Genomic DNA, 20,386 nt, shown 5'->3' with positions numbered 1-20,386 from the left:
TGTATTGGAAGCTGCTCGATCCACTGATGCCGATCTTCTCCGGCAATGCTTCACCGTGGTATGGAATTAATCAACTATAATGGAAAACTCGGCGTATTCTTTACTCCGAGCTAAAGGCCGACGGTTACCATTTTGGGTTGTCTCTGATACTCTGTCACCGTCACTGACTGAGCACGAAGCATTTGCGGTCCATCCAGCTTTGGTTTGGTGGGGGAAAGTCCACATGGCCCACCATACTAGTTTTAACCGCCACAGACGGAAAGCTCGTGTGTGTACACACCTGTTTCTACCTAGATTCTGCTTGCAGTATAAAATCCGCAAGATTCTGCTCCTTGTGAACTTCCCAAGATTTTGCTTAGGATTTGACTCACGAGTCAGAATATCGCTCTCAGCCCAACATGATTGAAGTTCACGATACTGCGAAGGATTGGCTGCTTCGTAGCCTCGCAAAAAGAGAACTAGCTCTATACCTGCTAGGAGTTGTAATCTTGTTCGCTTGTTATCAACTGTTCACCCTCATGACTTGTTGTATTTGGCACCCGTTGTCCCAGTTTCCAGGGCCTTCAGCGGCTGCGACTTCAAAGCGATGGATATACCGAGTGACTGAGCGTGGGTTTCCGGAAGCCGAATTGGAGAGGCTTCATCAAAAATACAGTGAGTGCCTGTCACCTTCCTTCTCTTATTTACGTTCTTCCAAAATTGAAGCGGACGATCGATTATTCTAATTACGATTAACAAAATGCTTTGTGACAGGTACTCATGCGTTACGAATCGGTCCCAACGAACTACATATCAGTGATGTCGAGAAATATAGGACCATATACAGCCAGAGCAACCCGTTTCCCAAATACGGGCCATTCTATGAAGCTTTCAACACGCCCCACACAGTCTTCACCGAGACCGATGCAAAAAGACATAAGGAGCGTCGCCGGCTTTTGAATCCACTCTTCTCGAGAGCTGGTGTGTTCAAACTTGAACCCATTATCCATGAAAAGCTCTGTACCATGGCGAATAAAATAATACGATTACAAGAATCTCACCTTATCAACGTGTACGACGCTTTCAGGTCAGTATGCTGGTCCACCCGCTTGGCATTCCAATTTGGCATAAGATGCCTCGGAGATTCTAACCTATGATAGGTGCCTCACTACCGAGGTGATAATGGAGTTTGCCTTCGCCAGATCAGCGAATATGCTAGAAGAGAGTGAAACTACATTCAAGTCCTGGTTTCTCACTGCCTTCGACGCCGTTGCTGGAAGCCTTTGGAAGCTGCAGGAGTGGCCGATCATCAGGAGATCGATGGGCTTCTTGCCAGCCAGACTGATTACATTGCTCGACCCCAAGGTTGCAAATATTGTAAAAATGCTCAAGGTAGGGCTTACTCCTGCCACTTCACAGATACCCCATACCTGCCCCTCTTCTCCTTTATTTCCCCTTAACTTACTATATCATATTGCCATATGGATGGTTTCCGTCCAAAAATTGGTAGTAGCACTGCTAAAACGTTTGTATGTGCAGTTTTCCGAGGAGTGTCTTCAACATTATCAGATTCACGGCAACCAGACGGCCCATCCAGTCGTCTTTGACAATCTTTCTTCTTTGTCATATGAGATGAAAGTCACAGAGGCGATGGACATATTGGTCGCGGGCGCAGATACGACCGCCTCCACGCTGACAGCAGGGTTGCTGTATATTCTTTCGAATGACAAGATTCATTCCACATTACGCAAAGCCCTAAATGAGACATCCATAGGGCTTGACGCTGTTGCCACGGGCCAGCTGTTAGAGTTGGAAAAGATAGATTACTTGGCAAGTTACCCCGTCATTCATATAATTACTATATCTGATTCAATATTTTAATATTTTTCATTGCCAGACTGCCTGCGTGAAAGAATCCTTGAGGCTTGGCATGGCAGTCCCTGGGCGCCTTCCACGCGTTGTGCCACACAATCTTCCGCATCCGTTAGTAGTTGACGACAAGATTGTCCCACCAGGGGTAAGCCTACTTGATTAATCGTATTCATTTATCCGTTGACGATTATTTCAAGAACACATTGCGACCGGGTGGGATATGCTAATACTTGTCTTAGACCATTGTTTCCATGTCAGCTTATACAATGCATATGAGCGAAGAAGTTTGGGGGTCTGATGTACGAGCGTTTAACCCTAACCGCTGGCTGAAGCCTGAATCGAAAGGCCTCGAACAATACCTCTGCACATTCTCCAAGGGGGCTCGAATGTGTATTGGACAGAAGTACGTTTGAAACGCCATGCTTCCCTTTTTTAGGACGTCATACCATCTAAATTGATACTAACACTTCCAATGTACTTAGTGTCGCATACGCTGAAATAACAATTGTGATGGCATACCTGTTCCGCAATTTCAAGCTCAGTCTTCCGCCTGACTTTGTCCCTCCAGAGAGGAAAGATTTATTTACGATGGAGTACTCAAACCCTGGGTTACCCATTATTTTCTCAAGAATCTAGCACAGATGAGTCTCTGGAAGCCAGAACTTGGATGTTCTTCGCAAGCCGGGAATGAATGACTGAGAATGAGACAACCTTTGGGGCCAGTTGTGTTATCACACGGGTCATCGCCTAGCGCAGCCTCTTGTCAATACGCCTCTCCAAAGCGCGGATCGGGTTTCGACCGGTCCCGGAATCCGCCAAGAGGTAGATAGACGATAAGCCTCTGCAGCGTGAGCCCACTACAGGTTTTGTGAGAAGACTTTACAGCATTATGGTCTTGAACAGACGCTTTGTAATAGGTATAAGTTCACGGATTATCCTGGCTATAATCGGATATGTTGGGTCAATAAACGCATTCATCCTATTTATTCTCACCTATATCTGCAATAGCATGCGCTTGGTACAAACCACGCAGATGAGTTCAATATCGCCGTCGCTGTAGCGCACTCCGATGACTTTGCTTCCTAGTACGCCGAACTACTAATCAACATCAAACGGCCTCTGGAAAAACTCGCCGATATAAGTGTGCACAATTTTCTTGTTACCCAGGCAATGACCAGGCATCCTTGGCTTTCGGCACTTCGTGTGTTTGATCTAAGTCAGTCAATCACTTGCTCGAACTCCCATGCCCGAAAATTTAATCTCCCAGCGTTCAATTCCCTGTCACTTCCACCTGTTCGGCAGGTAACAAGACATACAGCATCCGTGCCCACCCGGCTTCCTTGTAGCAATTGCCCTTTCTCGTAATGTTCTTCTAGGCGTGATTTGTACTCCGCTGGATGGCTACATCTCCTCTTTTTAAACGCCGTGTCTCCCCACCATCCAGAATTAGTTCAACCTCTCCATCCAGTACCACCTCGCAATCCCGAGAGACCGTCCGATGCATAGCACCAGTGAAACTGGGTTCGATATCGACCATGTGGCACACAGAGCCGCTAGAGATAACTAGTCCGGGAGGAACTTGGAGGTAGCACTCATAGGCTGCCGGATCCTCGTTGCCGTTGCAGTCGCGCAGAGAAGAGATTGATTGCGTAGGCGAGGGTGAAGAGGGCGCCGGCAACCGAGGTGCGGGAAGTCTACTCGAGAAATTGGGTTGTAAAGACCACCGATCCGGTAGAACCGTGGGCGGTGATAAATCAATTTATTACGGGCAAGCCATTAGAAGAGTTGGATGCCGATGCTGCGTCTTCTCACTAGACTAGAGATGGGATGGACTTGTTGGTCGTGGCTACTATGGCAGTAGGAAAAGGTATCTGTCAATCCAACGGGGAAGAACTGCTTGCAATTTTGGGTCAAGCGTTTCCTCAATGTTGTTCTTATAGGTATCAAATTGACCATACAATATTTGCTAAGACGACGCACGGGTATGCAGATCGGAACAGCCCTCGGGATGTGGGCGTGCAGATCAGGAACCAACAGAGTTTCAGGAAAGGAGATAACGTAATCGGAAACTGAGCGGGCCCACATGGTTATTTTACTAGTCAGGGGATTCAATGTTCCCGCCAGTAGTGTTTCTTGATTTTCTTAACCATCCACATACAAAACATCGCGCCGCCTTTCGTCATTCTTAATGGAGAACACACCGAGACCTTTCGAAATAGGAGGGCAATACAGGTTTCCTCGCCAGCCCACCCCCAGCGGCTCAGATCGACATGAAAATACCCGGTCATTTAGCTGCGAGTGGTGCCGAAGGTCTTTCAAACGGAAAGAACACCTTGAAAGACATATGACTAGACATCAACACATGCGGCCGTTTATTTGCCCGCAGTGTTCCAAGTCTTTTAACAGAAGGTTGTGTCCTGTATATGAAAGTCACGCGCGAAGCATGTCCCACGTTCTAACATAGTATTGTAGAGACTCGTTGAGACGGCACTTCAGAACGCATGGTACGGAAGGCGTTTGCGGTGAGGCCGACCCAAGGCAGGCTAAAAGGAGTGCGCAGGCTTGTGTAGGCTGTGTGCATTCTAAAAAACGTTGCGAAGGCAGCTTCCCATGCAACCATTGTGCTCGTAAGGGCGTCGACTGTGCGTATCCAACATCAACAAGCTCCAGCAACACACCGGATACCGCTTTACAAACGCTGCTTGAAGAGCAGACGATGACACCGGCTCTTAAAAGCATGGAACAGGCTGCTAGACAAAGCGCAATAAGTGACAATGTCGGTGGAGCAACGGCCCTGGACGGAAACTTTGGCACCCAGACTGCCGGCATAGGGGACATCTCAATGAGCATACCTGACGGAAACCCTAACTCATATGATGCTGCCGAGGTAGGGCTGACTCAATTGAGATATGACATGGACTGGCCAATACTCCCAGGCCTCCAAACATTCAATCTGTTGACAGATGATATACTATCTGGATTCACCCCTCCTCATATCACTCCTGCAGTCTGGAGAGAGTCCGCGGATAGTTCGCAGCTTCGAAATGAGCGAGGTGGTCTATCACCGTTTCACTTGAGCGCACAAAATGTGTCGCAGAGAATGCGAGAGGCTCCTGACTTTTTGGGCTTACCAGGGGACACAACCTTTGCAGGTGCAGATGAAAGGATCGTGAACTCACAAGCTCTAAAAATTATTGATCCGATTATACACTTTGTCCCATTTCCAATCCTGGAACGCGATGATCTGGAATGCATAGTTTCCGATAGGTTTGGCAATTTTAGCCACTTATCAGAGGGCGCTTACAACAACATAAACCACATTTACATGAGCCAATTGCATGGTTTTCAAACTGCTATGGTCGGCACGGCTTTTCCTCCTCCTGGGTTGTTAGATTCTTTTGTTGACCTGTTCTTCGAGTATTTTAATCCTATTATACCGATAGTTCACCAGGCGACTTTTGAACCCACAACCGAACGCTGGATATTGCTTCTTGCTATGGCAGCTATTGGAAGCCAGTACTCAGCTATACCTAGTCGAGAGCGGTTTGCGGGAACATTACAGAAACTCTTGCAGTGTGCAATCTCCCGCGAGGTAAGCCAGTGCCCAAGAACCTCTGAGTATCTTGTTCCATAAAGCTGATTCAAGATTATGAGAAAGCTCAACGATGGTCTTTCGATCTGTGCCGACATTAGCTTTTTACAAGCGATCCTGCTTCTTCAGTTCTGTATGCTGTTCAGTGGCACGAAGCAAGGAGTGCTTAATCTACAATACCAACGTAACCTCCTTATTACTCTTCTTCGTCCGATTACCTCGCATCATGGTTCCATATTTTGGCGCTGTGAGCCTATTTCTGATAGGGGTAACGCTCAGTGGCATCGCTGGATCAAAAGGGAATCTTGGATTCGCCTTTTATATTTCACATGGTGTAAGTTCTTTGAATGCGATCTTCAGGTACGCTTGCTTTGTTAATATTTTGGTAGTTTTGGAGTGCCTTCAACAGATACTGCTGGAACTTACTCCAATTTTGGCTCTCGGGGAGCTTCGCCAGAGTCTACCTTCGAAAGAATGCCTGTGGGAATGTTCAGATTCGACTCAGTGGGAGGCGATGGCACATCACGTGAAAGGTTGCCGACGAACTCTCCTCCCTTGACCAAGCCAACAAGCTAAATTATTATGCAGGAGAGCCGAGTGTGGCAGAATTATTTGGCAAAAATATCTTGACTGAAGAAATCCTGTCATCTCTGACCGACACCGGACGACTGATTGTGCTGGTAACCTTGTACGTGGAAGAATGCCGTGCGTTGGAGCTATGCACTTCGTGGGTATATACCCAAGGGATTCATGCCGTCGACTACCCGAAGAACGTATCTCACCAGGACCACATGGGAAGTCGATGGGGGTACGCAGCGCAACGAGAGACGCCACTTGATCAAGTTTTCAGTCACTTCAGAACAGAGATTCCATCAAGATCACAGCCTCTAGAGTCGATGACGCGGAAGAAGTATCACTTACTTTCCATTCTCCGCCATGTGCCCTTGCGACTGTTATATGTTTTCTCAGGGTGGATGACAACGCACCAGGAGCGCTCGGCGGCGAGAAAGCAGCTTGAAGGCTGGGTAAACCAAAGTCGAGAAGCTCGTAAGGCCCTCGTACATGCGGCAGTGCTCTTTCAGTCCATTCGAAATCAAAAGACTCCTACACCTTTCGATCCGTGGTGTCTGTTGATTGCCTCCCTCTATATTTGGACCTACAGCACCCTGGCTGGGCATCGCGTGCGTTCTGCTATGCCCGCGGCCTCTTTTTCACGACGAATTGTTAGACTCGATCAGCCACTTGACCCTACAACTGCACGAACGTGGCTAGAGGAGGCGCCCACCATGACTGCTCATATTACTGGCATTGGAATGCTCACAGAGCCGGATAGCGCGACCCGTACGCTACAAGTGGCTATAAAGGTTATGCGGCGTGATGCACCATGGGCACATTTAAGCCATCGGCTATCCCAACCTCTAGATCAGATGATACGTGGTTCAACACCGTCCATACCTGACTAATAAATTTAACAAGGCCCAGCGGGTATCTTCGTCACCTCAACTCTTCTCGTGCTCAATTATGAATAACTGGTTTCCTGGAACGGTTGCGATTTGATCTGAATCATTCTCCAAAGGACTTGAGAAAGGGCAAACTCGAGTAGTCAAGAGTATTTGAAGTTCAGATTTTCTTAATTCGTGTGGTATTCCACGGGTGTTCGAGAGAAATTTGGTCTCAGATTGCGTTGAGAAATCTGCACTTCCTTGAAGCGGGATCTAGAAGGCGAAATCAGAAGCGGGCAGGTGCTGCTTCTCAGGTGCTGCTTCAGAATGGAGTACAGAGCCCTCGGCATGACCCATTTAACCCGTAGGTTTAGCTTTCATCAACTGGCCGGAACATTGACATTTACCGCTCAACAAATTCTGCGGTGTTACCATCCGTCACTTAAGTCGCCTGTAGTTCATATTGATCCTATTGTGTTTCACACACACTTTTAAAGGAGTGGTTGTATGGTAAAATAATTCATTCTAAGGCCTAATGGCCTCAACTATAGCATGCAGTATTCAGCCATTGGGTCATCCTTATATAAATCCACGCTCCTTCCTCATTGCGGGTGATATCTCTGGGCTCATGACTATCTTCCATCATATGATGGCTTGAATTTGTGTTTTCCCTACCGAGCTGGACAACTGTATCTCAAAAAAACGTTGAAACATGAATAAGGCCTCACGTGGCTTGAAGCTAAGTCACATCCACTATGGCACTACCACCAGTTTCCGCGGAGCATTGTGCTCCTCCAGCCGTTTCAGCCCTACTGGTATACTTGCGAGGTCTCCGATCACTTCATAATCCAAGGGACGAATGGCCCCCGACTGTAACCATATAGGTAGCTGCTGCCACAGCCACTGCCCGACTTGAGCCCCAACTTTGTCTTCTTCGCCCTTCAGGGTCTTACCAAAGATACTGCCTGAGAAAATTGGAGCCACGGTCACAGCTTGCGGGACTAGTCCCGCGTAGGCGATAGCGGTGGCAATTATACCACTTTGTTGCGCTAAGCATTGGATCGCAGTTTGCACTGTTTCCGAAGTGACTACAGTGTCCAGAATATAATGCAGGCCAGGTGCTGCTGCCTGGATTTTACTGACCAGATCTGGGTCCTGGCTATCAGCGACCACATCTGCGCCCAATGCTGCTGCTTGGGAGATCTTCGTGGGAGAAGAAACCACTGCCACGATAGGCTGGAAGCCCGAGAGTTTGGCGAGCTGTACAGCAAAAGAGCCAACATTGCCTGTAGCACCCTGTTGTGGTTTTGTTCCTTTTAGTAATTCATCCTTTTCCCATTGTGGGTGCCTTCCCACAGTTCTCGGCAGACGCTTACCCAAATTAATATAGGAATTGCCTCTGTGACCGGCTTCTCATAATTTATTCCGAGTGACACAAACAGGCTACAGGCTGCTGTTGCAAGCGAAAAGGGAATGGTCGCTGCCCCCTCAAAATTGATGTTTTCTGGGATCTGTAGCATGAATTGTATGAGTCTCATACGAACCAACACAGCGCAGTCAAATTGAAAAAATGCAGCGACGTACCTTTGCGAGATTTGGTTCGGATATGAGCGCATGTGTTTGAAATGAGCAGCTGTCACTCCATCCGACTACACCAGGCGCGAGCACACGGTCTCCTTTATGGTACAGCGTTGATGATCCAGCATTGACAATTTCCCCCGCAATGTCCATGCCCAGAACTAGATGCATGCTCAGATTAGCCTCTTAGTTTCACTTGCCATCGCTGTATCTTTAGCGGGATCCAAATGGGTAAGAGCAGGGTGGGCTACCATGTGGGAAAGTCGGGATGAAAAGATTCTTTTTGATGCGTTTCCAATCTAAGTGATTGAGGGAGGTTGCCCGGATTCTCACTTGCAGCTGATTGCCATGCGGCGCAGCCGGTTCATAGTCCTCTACCGATAGGGTGGAATGAGCAGCGCTCAATACGAGTCTCGAAGGTGACATTTCTCCTCAAGTTGAAGGCTAGGTGGAAAAGAATCACGGACTATCCAGGTCGCTTGTTCCTATATATATAGCTTCCCTATCGCATGATACCTGACCCATAGTCTCAATCCAAGGGGCCAAGTCATCAAGGGAAGGGCCGAAGAGCGTAGAAGGCGGTGGGGGCCCAGTCGACTCGGCATCGGGAGCAGTCTGTATGGACGTCGGGCCGAAGAGCGGCGGGTGGCGGTGGGGGAATCCAGGCTAGTTAGTTCGAAAGGGCGCGGGGCCGACGCATCAGTTGCGGTGATGGGGCATTCGTTAGGTGTTAGTGAATTTTCATTTGGATTATGCCAGGTACCAAATAACTTGCTTAAATTCCTGTGAATCAATTTCCAGCCAGTGTACAACTCCTCCATTCTGTCATGTCCACGAGGCACTGCGATCAACTCAACAACGCCACTATGAACTCCCTCCCAGAATCCAGGTTGCCATTGTAGGTGGGGGCTTGGCAGGAACTTTGGCAGCGCGAGTCCTTCGAGAGCATCATGATGTTACCATCTACGAGCGGTGTAAGACAGCCATCGAGGTTGGCGCTGCCATTAATATCGGCCCAAATGGTGTAAAGATCCTGGAGCAGTTAGGGTTTGATCGGACTCGCGTCGGATCGTTGCCCGTCGGCAGAACTCTGACCTGGAACAAACAAGGGGAACTCAAGTTGGAGTCCGAGATGAAGTGCGTTGAGGAGTACGGGGCTGACTGGCTGTTCAATCACCGTGCGGACCTCCGCGACGAATTTCTTCGGCTTGCCACTGCGTCATCCGACGATCTTAAAATAGGGGGCGCCCCGGCCATAATCCGATATGGAGCGGAGGTCGTGAATGTGGACGTTGATCAAGGTGTCTTAACTCTCGCCAGTGGCGAGGTGATCACTGCCCACCTCATAATAGGCAAGTATCCCCGTTTCAGGTTCCCCTCAGTGAGGATCTTTTATTCTAATCTTCTACCTACAAATAGCTGCCGATGGGATCAAGTCTCGGATTCGCCCTCTGGTTGTGGGAGATGCTGCTTTGTCAACGGCCCGCCCCTCTGGGATGTCTGCTTTCCGCTTCACTCTGCTTGCAGAGGAGATCAAAAACAAGAACGGTGGTGTGGTGCCTGATCTCCTAGACCCCGCCAAATCGGCCTGTCTGAATATGGTTCTTGCATTCGATCAAACCAATCGTTCTATAGTGACGTATCCATGTCGGAATTTCGAATTACTGAACTTTGTCTGCATCGTGCCTGACATGTCCCTTAAAGAGGCGACAAGCGAGTCTTGGTCTGCAGCAGGCGATAGAGAAGAGCTTATTTCTCTATTTACCGACTTCCCTCCTGCAATTGTCCAGTATTTCAAGTACGCCAGTTTTTCTCAACCAAAAAAGATCTCTTGCTTACTGGTTATTTATAGATACGCAACGGGTATTAAACTTTGGCAACTTCGGGATCAAGACCCGCTCCCAACGTATATCAAAGGTCGTGCTGTCCTAATCGGTGATGCTGCACATCCAATGACGCCCCATCAAGGCCAAGGAGGAACGCAGGCTGTTGAGGATGCCGAAGGTCTGCGTCTATTTACCGAAATAAACTTCCCATCCGACGATGTGGCGCACATCCTTCAGGATTTCGACCGAGTCAGAAGGCCGCGTGTTGCTCAAATTCAGAACAATACGAGGAAATCGATCGAAAGAAGATCTGCTGAAGAGATCTATTCGTTTGCAAAATACAACTGGACCTATCCTGGCATAAAGGAGTGCCTACGACGAATTGATGCTGGGGAAGAGATGATTCAATTTTAAATACACTCTGCGGTTGGGATTTTGACTGGACCGTTCTTGCTTCATTCACTACGTGTTAAGTAAAACCTAATATAATCTCTATATTGAAGTATGGACACGAAATGAACGAAGTACGTCATTTGCATCGCTCTTTAGTGAAGGGATGAGTTTCCACAAGCAGTTAGAACATTGCCAGTCATCTACCACGGCTGAAATCGGGACAAACCCCCTATTGCGCATGCGCTGCTCTGGATATTGATAAGCAGGGCGATCTTCCGTTTGTCTTCGGCAATCAAATCCGACCAGGCTGTGAAGGACACCTTTGCTCGACGTTAAGTAGGCCTTGCGACTGTTATGAAGCCAACCACGCTGGTACAAAATGTGGCTCGCTAGCTTGTTTCACTAGAGTTTGCATTCTTCCGATGGAATCGGCTATCCCACTCCCCACAGCTCGATTTTCAATCACTGTGTACAAATGCTGTGTAAAATTTTCGAGCTGTGCTACGAATGCTGTGCGCTAGTGGCAACTAATTAGGCAGAATGTGGACAAACAATGGATGTGTATAGCAGGAGGCCTCTCAGGAGTGGCGAGGTTGCTGAGAATGTAGGTGCGTAGGGTGGGCTGGAAGCGGACAGTGCTATAAGTTTACTGTCAGTTCGGGGACTCTCAGTTCAGGACATAATAATGCCATGCTCGGCCAGTAATTGTTTGCTTAGACTGGCCTGGGTTTGCTTCCTGTCCCAGAGATAGGAGGTTTGTCCGATCGCTGAGCACTCTATGACCTAGCAAAGCACCCTTTCTCTTGGAATGACAACTCGCATTAAAGTGAGTGTCTGGCTTTGATAAAGGTCGGTAGTCCTTTAAGGGTTGCCTTCTCCAAAATTGCGTTATTTCTTGGCGGAGATGCGGCGGAGGTTCTGCGGAGAGGGGACAATCCGATGCAACATCATACATGGGTCTATAGGCTTCCGGGTCGTGACTCTCCAGAAGCGGATAGACCCTGGTAACAACCGAGAGCCACGACTACCTCTTTTCTGGATACTTGCGGAGACTGATCAATTTTCATCGCAGATAGAGGACCATAGAAAGAGTAGTTATATTCACCGCGCCACCCACTTACACCGAGTTCGTTTCACTCCATAAACTTGTGTAGATGGCAACTTATATTGACAAGAGCGCAGAAGAGATAAACCTCTTGAAGCTAACAGAGCAACGCCAAACTTGCCCTTACATAGACTCCACCTCAGTCTGGGCCGTAAGCTTCCTTTTGCCACCAATCCACTTGACCTCCCAGAGAATAACATTGGACTTCTTGGTCTCCTTGCCCGTTTTCTTGTCCTTGGACGTCCATTTACTAAAAACCGCGACCACGCCGTCTGGTTTCTCCGGGTTCTCCCATTGGAGTATCACAGAAAACTCATCTTGGATCGATGTACTGGAACTACGGGCGTATTGGAGGCCTGTTTTGAATTGGTCGTAGCTGTAGTCGTTGTGGTTGATTCTGGCGGTGTGGCTGGGTCAGCTGTGCTTATCAAGATGTACGAGCTAAGGCAGCGTACCTGACTACTAAGCTTGGATCAACTTGCTCATGGAGAGCCTTGATGGCGATTTCGTCGTTCGGTTGGATGAACAAAGTATCGTTGATCTGTGTCACCCACTGACTGAGAGGTTGCTGTTCGGCCGACATTATCTGTTGCTTGGATGTTGTGAGCACATTTCCACGATAATAGTTGCGTTGGACACTTACGAAATGAATGTGTATAACGTGGAGGGCTGGCTAACGAGTGTGATTGGAGTCGCAAGTTGGGAGGTATGGTTCCTATTTATGCTCATTAGCTTCCAGAATCCTAGACATTTTCCTCTGGGTCGCTTTGACCTGCAACCGTTCCCGTTCCCTGAGGTCCGCTAGCATCTGCGGATTTACGGAGTTTCGACAATCACCATTGGACAGTTCTAAGATTTGACTTCGCCTTTTTGGTGTTAGCTCCAGTCGAAGTGGAAAATGCGACTAGTGATTCCGCAAACGCGGAAGCTACCTAGCGAGGTGGATTGGCTACAAGTACATACGCCTAGGTACATAGGATACGCTCCAAATTGATAATGGTCAAGCTTCCCGACCGTCGGATAGTGCGGACTAGGCGCGACGTACGTTGGAAAGGTAACGGAGTTTTGAAGAAAGATATTTATCTTGGGCAGTCATTTACTCAATTCCCCATCAAAATGGCGTGTTAGTGCAAAGGGACTACCTCCCACCCCCAAAATCGTGAAACCAGGCTGCCCCTGTGTACAAACGGGCTCCTATCACCTGCCAGGGGCTGCGGAATTGCCAGATGATCGGGTTTTCTTGGATATAGAGCTCACTATGGGGAGGGAAGGGCTTATATGTCTCTGGAGGCATCTCACGGCTGTGACAGCCAGCCTGTGAAACACCTATTGTGCGGTTCTTATTGTTAACACGAACAATGGCCTTTTCGTTACGTGATGGCAAATAGCCGAATGTTTCACTGATAAAAAGCCGGGGTTTAACCCGTCACAAGATGTATATCTTCAATCCAGAACACTTCATAACGAACCGTACTCCGCTCCCTCTAAACCGTATTTAATAATGTGGCTATGCCCCAACCATTCCCCGGTGGCCTCTATACCCTTTAACATGGCCATTATCAGTACACCGAGCTCCTCTAAATCACCTGGCTTCGCCTTTGCTATTGCCTCATCCCAGTGCGTCACCCGCACTTCGAGCCGCTCCCTCTCGCTTTGCGCTTTTCGCCAACTAATTTCTGACTGCGAATTCCAAAGCGCCGTTTGGGCCGTGAAGCTCATTCGTAGGTCTGGAACTGTGTCGTAGCCGAGTTTCAAGAAATCGTATACGCCTTTCAACATGAACGCTGTTATTACTGTCCGTCGACTGCTCTCTTCGATCAGCCAGCGCTGCCAGTCCGTAAAAGGAGTTCCCGGCAGAAGTCGCGATTCAGCTGGAGCCGGTGGAGAAGGCTGCACTTGACGTGTGCGTAACCTAAGGTGTGCCGCCCACATTATGAGAACTGGCTCGTCCGCTTCTGCTTGAGCCCTAAGTCGAATGTCACCATCGAACAGTCTTATTATCTGGTATAGTATCAGCGCTTGCAGCGCTTCAAGGAGATCCATCTTGGAGGCGCGGAGCGGATCAGTGTTGGCGATCAGCTGTTGTCGTCTGTGCTCCAAGTTGCGGAATACTAGTCCCTGATTCTCTGTGTTTTTCATGTAATACAGAGCGCAGGCGCTGAGCGCATCCTGTAAAGCCGGAGGGTTTCTCTCTTGGAATAAGAGACGGTGGATGAACATCGTTTGCCCTGATTCGCAAAATGTTTTCGGAACCACAGCTAACCTCTTTGCTGCAAACTCTACGCGAGCCTGTGCAGTTGTATCCGCGGTAATCTGCCCGATATCGTTTGGGGTTTGCTGAGCGACGATATCTTGGATGACAGCAGAGCTGAGGAAACCGTCTTGTGGTATGCTTGCCATGCTGAATGGGTTATTGCCAAAGTTGAAGAATGCATCATCCATGCAGGGCGAGAGTGTTGCCGCCGCCGGTAGCATGGGACTTCGCTGCAGTTGCCAATCACCGGACAGTTCCTCCGCAAAGGGTCCCGCAAAGGGTTCCGCAAAGGCAGCATTTTCTTCTACATTTCTTCCGGTAGTTTGCCGCAATTGGTCGGGGTATCGGCCGTTGTATTCGCAGTGAGCCTTCTTTGCAAGGCAACGTTGGCATTTGGGTAGTCCTTTGTCGCATTTTCGCTTGGACTGAGCGCATGCAAGACAAGACTTCCGGCGTGACGGGGGCATCGTAGCAAATACTTTCCATCAGTATTAATGCGAGCCCTGGGAGTGGCTTGCCATCGTAGGTCGCCTGCGGAGTTCTGTGAAGTCCGTACTCGAGTAGAGGTGATGAGGTAATGTTGCGGAGTTTGGCGGCGTGGCGCGGGATTTTAAGCTTCCTCCGCTAGCGGCGGTCGAGCCTTGGCCGCAAAGTTGCACACAAACAGTGCGAGATAGCTGGTGGCCGTAAGCCCTGTTGGTCTTCTACCATGAATTGGGTCCCACACCTGACACGGCAATTCAACGTTCCGAGCGGGATATCCTATCAATCTTCCTCTACATCCACATATGCGCATGTAAATGCGCAGTTTGGATCGGAGATATCATTGTCCCGTGATCGATCCGCGGAGGCTTTTCGAGGCAGGAAGTAAAGGGAGGCGGGAGGTTTCACAATAGAATAGATGTCTATAAAAGCCACCACAGGCATTCATTGCAATCATCTTGCTCCGCACTGAAGTCTCATCTCCAAGTCGTCTACCTTCGGGCCCTTCTGTTTCCGCCTATATTATTTCCCACTACCTAGCATCTTGTCTATCTAGCATCGAATTAAACATGCCTACCACCATCCTGATCACGGGTGGAAACCGCGGTATGAACCCCGTCCCTCTTTCTTGTGCCCTTCTCATCGTTTTCACAGGACTTGGTAAAGGACTCGTAGCTACGTACCTATCTACTCCAGACACTACGGTGATAGCGACGGTCCGCGACCTATCCAACTCCGAGTCTCTGTCTGCTCTTCCCAAGGCCTCAGGATCTAGCCTGTTAATCGTCAAGCTTGAGATAGCGTCGGCAGACTCGATAGCCACCGCTATAGAAACGTTGAAGACGCACAACATCGGCGCTCTCGACATTGTCATTGCAAATGCTGGCATCTCTGGGCCGACCAACAATCTGGCCGAAGCACCCGTCGCTGAGCTCCAGAAGTACATTGACGTGAACGCATACGGCCCGTTCGAGCTATTCAAAGCTGTTCTCTCTCTTCTACGCTCTTCCAGTGCGGAGAACAAAGCGAAATTTGTCTTGATCTCTAGCGCCGGCGGAAGTTTGACGGCCATGTACAACTTCAGTATGTAATGTCCTAGCACTAAGTCGGTGCGTTTTGTCAGATTAACTGCTTCTGGGGTAGAACGCTGGCTTTGTATCTAAGCACTTACTTTGAGGGACTGCGCTGACTTCGTACCTCCACATTAAGTGCCTATCCCCGCGTACGGAGCGAGCAAGGCTCTAGCTAATTTCCTTTTCAAATGGCTGGCGCTGGACAATAAGGATGTGATTATTTGGGCACAAAATCCCGGGTGCGTATTCATGTTGAAGCATCACTTCTTGGGCGTGAAATTTGCTGATTACATTCTCCGTCTAGAAATGTGGACACTGATATGGCTCGGGATGGTCTCGAGCTCTCAAAGAGTTTAGGGTTCGATCTTTCTTCAGTGCGCTTTGCCGCTCCCGAAGAAAGTGCGCGTGCAATAAAGAATGTGGTATGTGTGATCGAGTGAAGACGGAGATGTGAATGTGGTTGAAGCGACTGACTCGCAACTTACCAGATTGATGGTGCGACTGAGAAGATGAGCGGGAAGTTTCTCGACCATGATGGCTCTGAGTTGGCGTGGTAGAAGATGAGCAGTTAACATCGTGGGAAAATACGCGGGATATAGTCGGATTCTTGTACGGTTGAAGTCGCATAACCTTACTGAACTCGGAACATCCCGATTACTCCCCGGCGGGGATATACTAGTCAGGGCATATCGGCTGTCCCGAGGCATTATGTAGAGTAGACGTCGGGACCAATCCCGATCGTCATTTATCCCTGCAATATGACGTCGGTACATCCGAGGATTAGCAATCAAGTACTCAGTGATTGGAACAAAGAAACTACACAAAGTCTGTGCATAGAGTCTCTTAAAGTATTTTGTTCACCATCAATCAAATTTATTCAACGCAAAAATGTCAAGCCCAGCAGTGACCCAACGTCGCGCCTTCCGGCGCACTGACGACTATACTCCCGGCACACCCAAAGTCAAGCTTGTACGGGAAGCACTCCAACTGCCACTCTCACCAACAGCCGTCTTGATCAAGGTTCACGCTGTGGGTCTCAACTACCGCGATGCGAACATCGCGAATGGCGGAAACCCTTGGCCAGTAATCCCCAACGGTATCCTGTGCAATGACGCCGCGGGCGAGATTATTGCCGTCGGCGAGAAGGTCAAGTCCTTGGTAGTGGGTGATCGGGTCGGGCCTATCACGGACACGGAGAATATTTCGGGTCGTGAGGCGAAGCGGTCGTGGCTGGCTGCAGATGAGGATGGGGTAATGGCGGATCATATCATTTTTGACGAGCGCGTTTTATGCAAACTCCCAACCTACCTCGACTGGGTCGATGCTTCGATAATCCCTTGTGCGGGAGTCACTGCTTGGTCGGCGCTGAAGGGCATGAGTATTGGACAGACCGTGTTGATTCAAGGTATGCATATCTGTATCTGGCACGGATTATCACTGATGAATTAGGAACCGGTGGTGTCAGTGTTTTCGCACTCAAACTTGCAAGGGCTGCAGGCCTTCGAGTGATTTTGACTTCCTCGAGTGACGCGAAGCTTCAGCAAATGAAAGAAAAGTTCTCGCATCCACCAATTTTGACTGTCAACTACTCCAAGATACCTGACTGGGATCAGGAAGTTATGAAGCTTACCGGAGGCACTGGTGTCGATATCGTTGTTGAAAATGGCGGAACCGGGTCCTTGGTCAAGAGTATGAGGTGTACTCGACGCGGGGGTGTGGTCAGTCAGGTCGGATATCTTTCTAAACAGGATCCCAATGACCTACGGGAACTGGTCCCAACTATAATTGATAGGAGAATCAATCTCAGGTGAGATATTGTTACTCGGCTGTCAGACAGCGAAAACTAATGTATGATAGGGGCATAAATGCTGGTTCCAAGTTCGATATGGAAGACTTTTGCGCTGCTCTCGAGGCAGCCCAAACACCACTAAATGATCTAGTTGATAAGGTCTTCCCATTCGAGCAGGCTGATGATGCTGTCGAGCATGTCTGGCAGGGTAAACAAATAGGAAAAATAGTCCTCCGCCTTTAGATCGGTATTTACACGACTATATAGATTATAAATGCGATGGATCGATGCTGCGTGAAGCACATAAAAATTGAATTGAATTCTGGATAAGTAACAATCGTGTTGCACGTGAAAGAGATACTAAATGTTGAAAAAAAAAAAAAAAATTTACGCGTAGAGTATTGAGAAAGGAAAAAAAGAAAACAAAGCAGGAAAACGCGCGCACTCTGCAACACTAGAGCAAAACAGCGATTCTCAACTTCCGGTACTGTAACATAGGCTCAACTTTGTTGCCAGTTGACGAGCAATTCAATCGATTTCCGAAGGAGATTTATAGCCACTTTGGGTATTCCAAACCAGGTCAGGGTGAAGAATGGCATCAAAGTACGAAGCCAGATCGATGTAACGTTGTTGAGCATGGTACGTATCGTCAATGCAACCCACCGCCTTGTCAAGCTGCTCGATGCCACGCAGGTAGTTGAGAGCATTTGGTCCGGCATCTTCCTACTTTCAAGGAGATTGACAGTTGCGTTTCGAGTGTCTGGTACTCCAAATCGGGCGAGGTTTGCGCACAATAATGGTCTCTGCGGATCCAGCCCGAAGCTGTTCTAGTTCACAGCCGCACTAAGCAGCTTTGGATAACGTGGACTTGGTTCAATCCAGAAAAAGCGACTCCACAGAACTTTGGTTTCCTGTTTCATCTTGGTGCATGGGCACTTTGAGTGAGAAGTTGGGATTCCTTCAACTATGGGACCAAAGGAGAGCAAATCAGGCCGCGAAGGGAGTTCGCGTGGCGAGGTAGTAGAAGGCGACATGATGTATGAGGACCATCAGCAGCAGAGAATCGAAATGGGGTCTGATATATTGAAAATTGGTATGTCTCGTTAACGTATCGCAACAATCACATGGAATAACGATGCTTGGAACAGAGATGTGGAGGAACGCGCATTGAAGATCGGGCATATTTACGAACTATTTTGGTTTCAAAAAGAAGTTCGAATCGACGACGCCTGAGACATTGACCGACTGGAAATCACAGAGATCATATAATCCATGACTTCGCGTACCGAAGGTTAAATTATCCACGAGAAAGGGACTAGGATACTAACGATGTAGTGGATGTTCAGAAGAACATTGCCGTTCGAAGAAGCCTTAGGGGCCAGAGATATCAACCAAAAATTCATACATTTTGTGAAGGAAAGGCATGTGTTTTCATAGCGGTCCGTGACCTCTGGGTGCAGCAGTTTCATCACCCAGTTCCAGCTCTGGATAATCAGGCAATTTCCAGCCTCCATCTCTATCATTCGAGAAACGGGATATAAGCTCAGGTATCCGAAAGAAACAGATGATCCCAAAGATAAAGTGGATAATAGAGATCGCCCACTGGGAGTCCGGAACAGCCAATCTCAGCAACAACAGGTTGACATCCTGAACCTCATTGACCAACGGTCGAAGTTTCTCGTTATATGTTCTAAATGCCTGAGACATATCATCGCTATTGCGCGCGATCTCGCCAGCCAGAACATATGCTCCCACTAAGCTGCTGGTAGTTCCCATGCCGGTCAGTGGAGAAGGGCAATGCGCCGCATCACCGAGAAGTACAACCCGGCCCGAATGCCAGGTGTCTGTTCTGATTTGGACGAGATCTAGACAAAACCAATTTTCGGTCGTCTTCATGCCCTCCAGGAAGCGGTCGGTTTGCCATCCCGCGCCGCGGAATTTCTGCGTCCAGAACTCCTTTTGTTGTTCGATCGATGCTCTTGGGATACTTCGCAATTCATCGGAGGCCGATCTCAGGAAGAAACACACATTCGATTCGGTGGCACTGTGACTTCTTCGCATGATCATTCGGCCGCCGGGGCTGAGGTAGGAGCTGCAAATGCTACTGTCAGTTTCGTCTCGAGGAATGAACCAGTAAGCCATGTGCAACCCCAGTGGGCGATACGGATCTGGGGAATCAGGGGGTAAGATGTCTTTTCGGATTCGTGAGCCCTGGCCGTCGGCTCCAACGAGAATATCAAACGTGTCGGTTGTGCCATCCGAGAACTGCGCGGTGACTTTTTCGTCATCTTGTGTGAAACGATCAACCGTTTTGCCAAAGATATATTGTACTCTGTCTTTTGTTGCTTCGTAGAAAATTCGAACAAGATCTCCTCGCATAATCTCATACTCAGAGGTCAGAGATTGTGCTCCTTTCCCCGACTTATTGGCCGGAATGGTTCCTTTGACTTTTCCATTGGTATCAACGAAGGACATCCCCTCCTCGTCGACAAGTTTGCTGCGAATGGCCTCAATAAGCCCCATGCGCTTGGCAGCCTCGATACCCTGTCCCCGAAGATCGATTTGGGCGCCTAAGGCTCTCAAGGCGGGGAATCGTTCAACGACGATGACTTGATGCCCAATACGAGATAGCCAGAAGGCCAGAGCGGGACCTGCAACGCCTCCTCCAACGATGAGAACTTTCAGAGGTGCCATTCTGCTGTGTTCGTGGGAGAAAAGTGAACTCGAGAGTTGCGTAACACAGAGGGATCTTTTTAAATAGTTTGTGACAGCACAGACTAAACCCGCTGATTTGCGGACATTTGCGCACAATCCCGCTGTTTCACGGGATTACTGGTTTGCATCTGACATCGTATAAAACTTTCGTATTGCTTACGGTCGGGAATGTTGCATATTGAGACAATATGCTATCAAAGCTGTATAGCGAGCTATGTAATCTGGAAATGAAAGTTAGGAAGCAAATACAGCAGGGTTATCAATGTGTACGCATTGCCATGAAGT

At 48.6% G+C, this 20,386-nt stretch overlaps 8 protein-coding genes across 8 annotated transcripts; 4 read left to right on the top strand and 4 right to left on the bottom strand.

Moving 5' to 3' along the window:
- Positions 1-739: 739 nt before the first annotated feature.
- N7446_013171 (cytochrome P450) lies at positions 740-2,487 on the top strand (the record flags this gene model as incomplete). The annotated part of the gene is made up of 7 exons (XM_058521913.1): positions 740-753; positions 797-1,066; positions 1,140-1,371; positions 1,519-1,821; positions 1,877-1,996; positions 2,091-2,254; positions 2,334-2,487. The coding sequence occupies 7 exons, from the start codon at positions 740-742 to the stop codon at positions 2,485-2,487; spliced, it is 1,257 nt and encodes a 418-aa protein (XP_058365390.1).
- Positions 2,488-7,638: 5,151 nt separating this feature from the next.
- On the bottom strand, positions 7,639-8,634 carry N7446_013170 (uncharacterized protein; the record flags this gene model as incomplete). The annotated part of the gene is made up of 3 exons (XM_058521912.1): positions 7,639-8,181; positions 8,262-8,396; positions 8,470-8,634. The coding sequence occupies 3 exons, from the start codon at positions 8,632-8,634 to the stop codon at positions 7,639-7,641; spliced, it is 843 nt and encodes a 280-aa protein (XP_058365389.1).
- A 540-nt stretch (positions 8,635-9,174) lies between these two features.
- Positions 9,175-10,703, top strand: N7446_013169 (FAD-dependent oxidoreductase; the record flags this gene model as incomplete). Its single annotated transcript, XM_058521911.1, has 4 exons — positions 9,175-9,192; positions 9,269-9,827; positions 9,883-10,261; positions 10,316-10,703. The coding sequence occupies 4 exons, from the start codon at positions 9,175-9,177 to the stop codon at positions 10,701-10,703; spliced, it is 1,344 nt and encodes a 447-aa protein (XP_058365388.1).
- A 1,207-nt stretch (positions 10,704-11,910) lies between these two features.
- Positions 11,911-12,370, bottom strand: N7446_013168 (uncharacterized protein; the record flags this gene model as incomplete). Its single annotated transcript, XM_058521910.1, has 2 exons — positions 11,911-12,196; positions 12,243-12,370. The coding sequence occupies 2 exons, from the start codon at positions 12,368-12,370 to the stop codon at positions 11,911-11,913; spliced, it is 414 nt and encodes a 137-aa protein (XP_058365387.1).
- An 875-nt stretch (positions 12,371-13,245) lies between these two features.
- Positions 13,246-14,508, bottom strand: N7446_013167 (Zn(II)2Cys6 transcription factor domain-containing protein; the record flags this gene model as incomplete). Its single annotated transcript, XM_058521909.1, has 1 exon — positions 13,246-14,508. One exon carries the CDS (start codon positions 14,506-14,508, stop codon positions 13,246-13,248), a length of 1,263 nt encoding a protein of 420 aa, XP_058365386.1.
- Positions 14,509-15,093: 585 nt separating this feature from the next.
- N7446_013166 (SDR family oxidoreductase) lies at positions 15,094-16,154 on the top strand (the record flags this gene model as incomplete). Its single annotated transcript, XM_058521908.1, has 5 exons — positions 15,094-15,130; positions 15,179-15,607; positions 15,734-15,836; positions 15,902-16,019; positions 16,086-16,154. 5 exons carry the CDS (start codon positions 15,094-15,096, stop codon positions 16,152-16,154), a joined length of 756 nt encoding a protein of 251 aa, XP_058365385.1.
- A 331-nt stretch (positions 16,155-16,485) lies between these two features.
- Positions 16,486-17,629, top strand: N7446_013165 (zinc-dependent alcohol dehydrogenase family protein; the record flags this gene model as incomplete). Its single annotated transcript, XM_058521907.1, has 3 exons — positions 16,486-17,002; positions 17,047-17,404; positions 17,455-17,629. The coding sequence occupies 3 exons, from the start codon at positions 16,486-16,488 to the stop codon at positions 17,627-17,629; spliced, it is 1,050 nt and encodes a 349-aa protein (XP_058365384.1).
- A 1,188-nt stretch (positions 17,630-18,817) lies between these two features.
- On the bottom strand, positions 18,818-20,080 carry N7446_013164 (uncharacterized protein; the record flags this gene model as incomplete). The annotated part of the gene is made up of 1 exon (XM_058521906.1): positions 18,818-20,080. One exon carries the CDS (start codon positions 20,078-20,080, stop codon positions 18,818-18,820), a length of 1,263 nt encoding a protein of 420 aa, XP_058365383.1.
- Between the last annotated feature and the right edge of the window lie 306 nt (positions 20,081-20,386).

This window comes from Penicillium canescens, assembly GCF_028828765.1.
Source record: "Penicillium canescens strain IBT 15451 chromosome Unknown utg000011l_segment0_segment0, whole genome shotgun sequence".
In the NCBI taxonomy this organism is placed as follows: Eukaryota; Fungi; Ascomycota; class Eurotiomycetes; order Eurotiales; family Aspergillaceae; genus Penicillium; species Penicillium canescens.
This window is presented reverse-complemented; position numbering and strand designations above follow the sequence as displayed.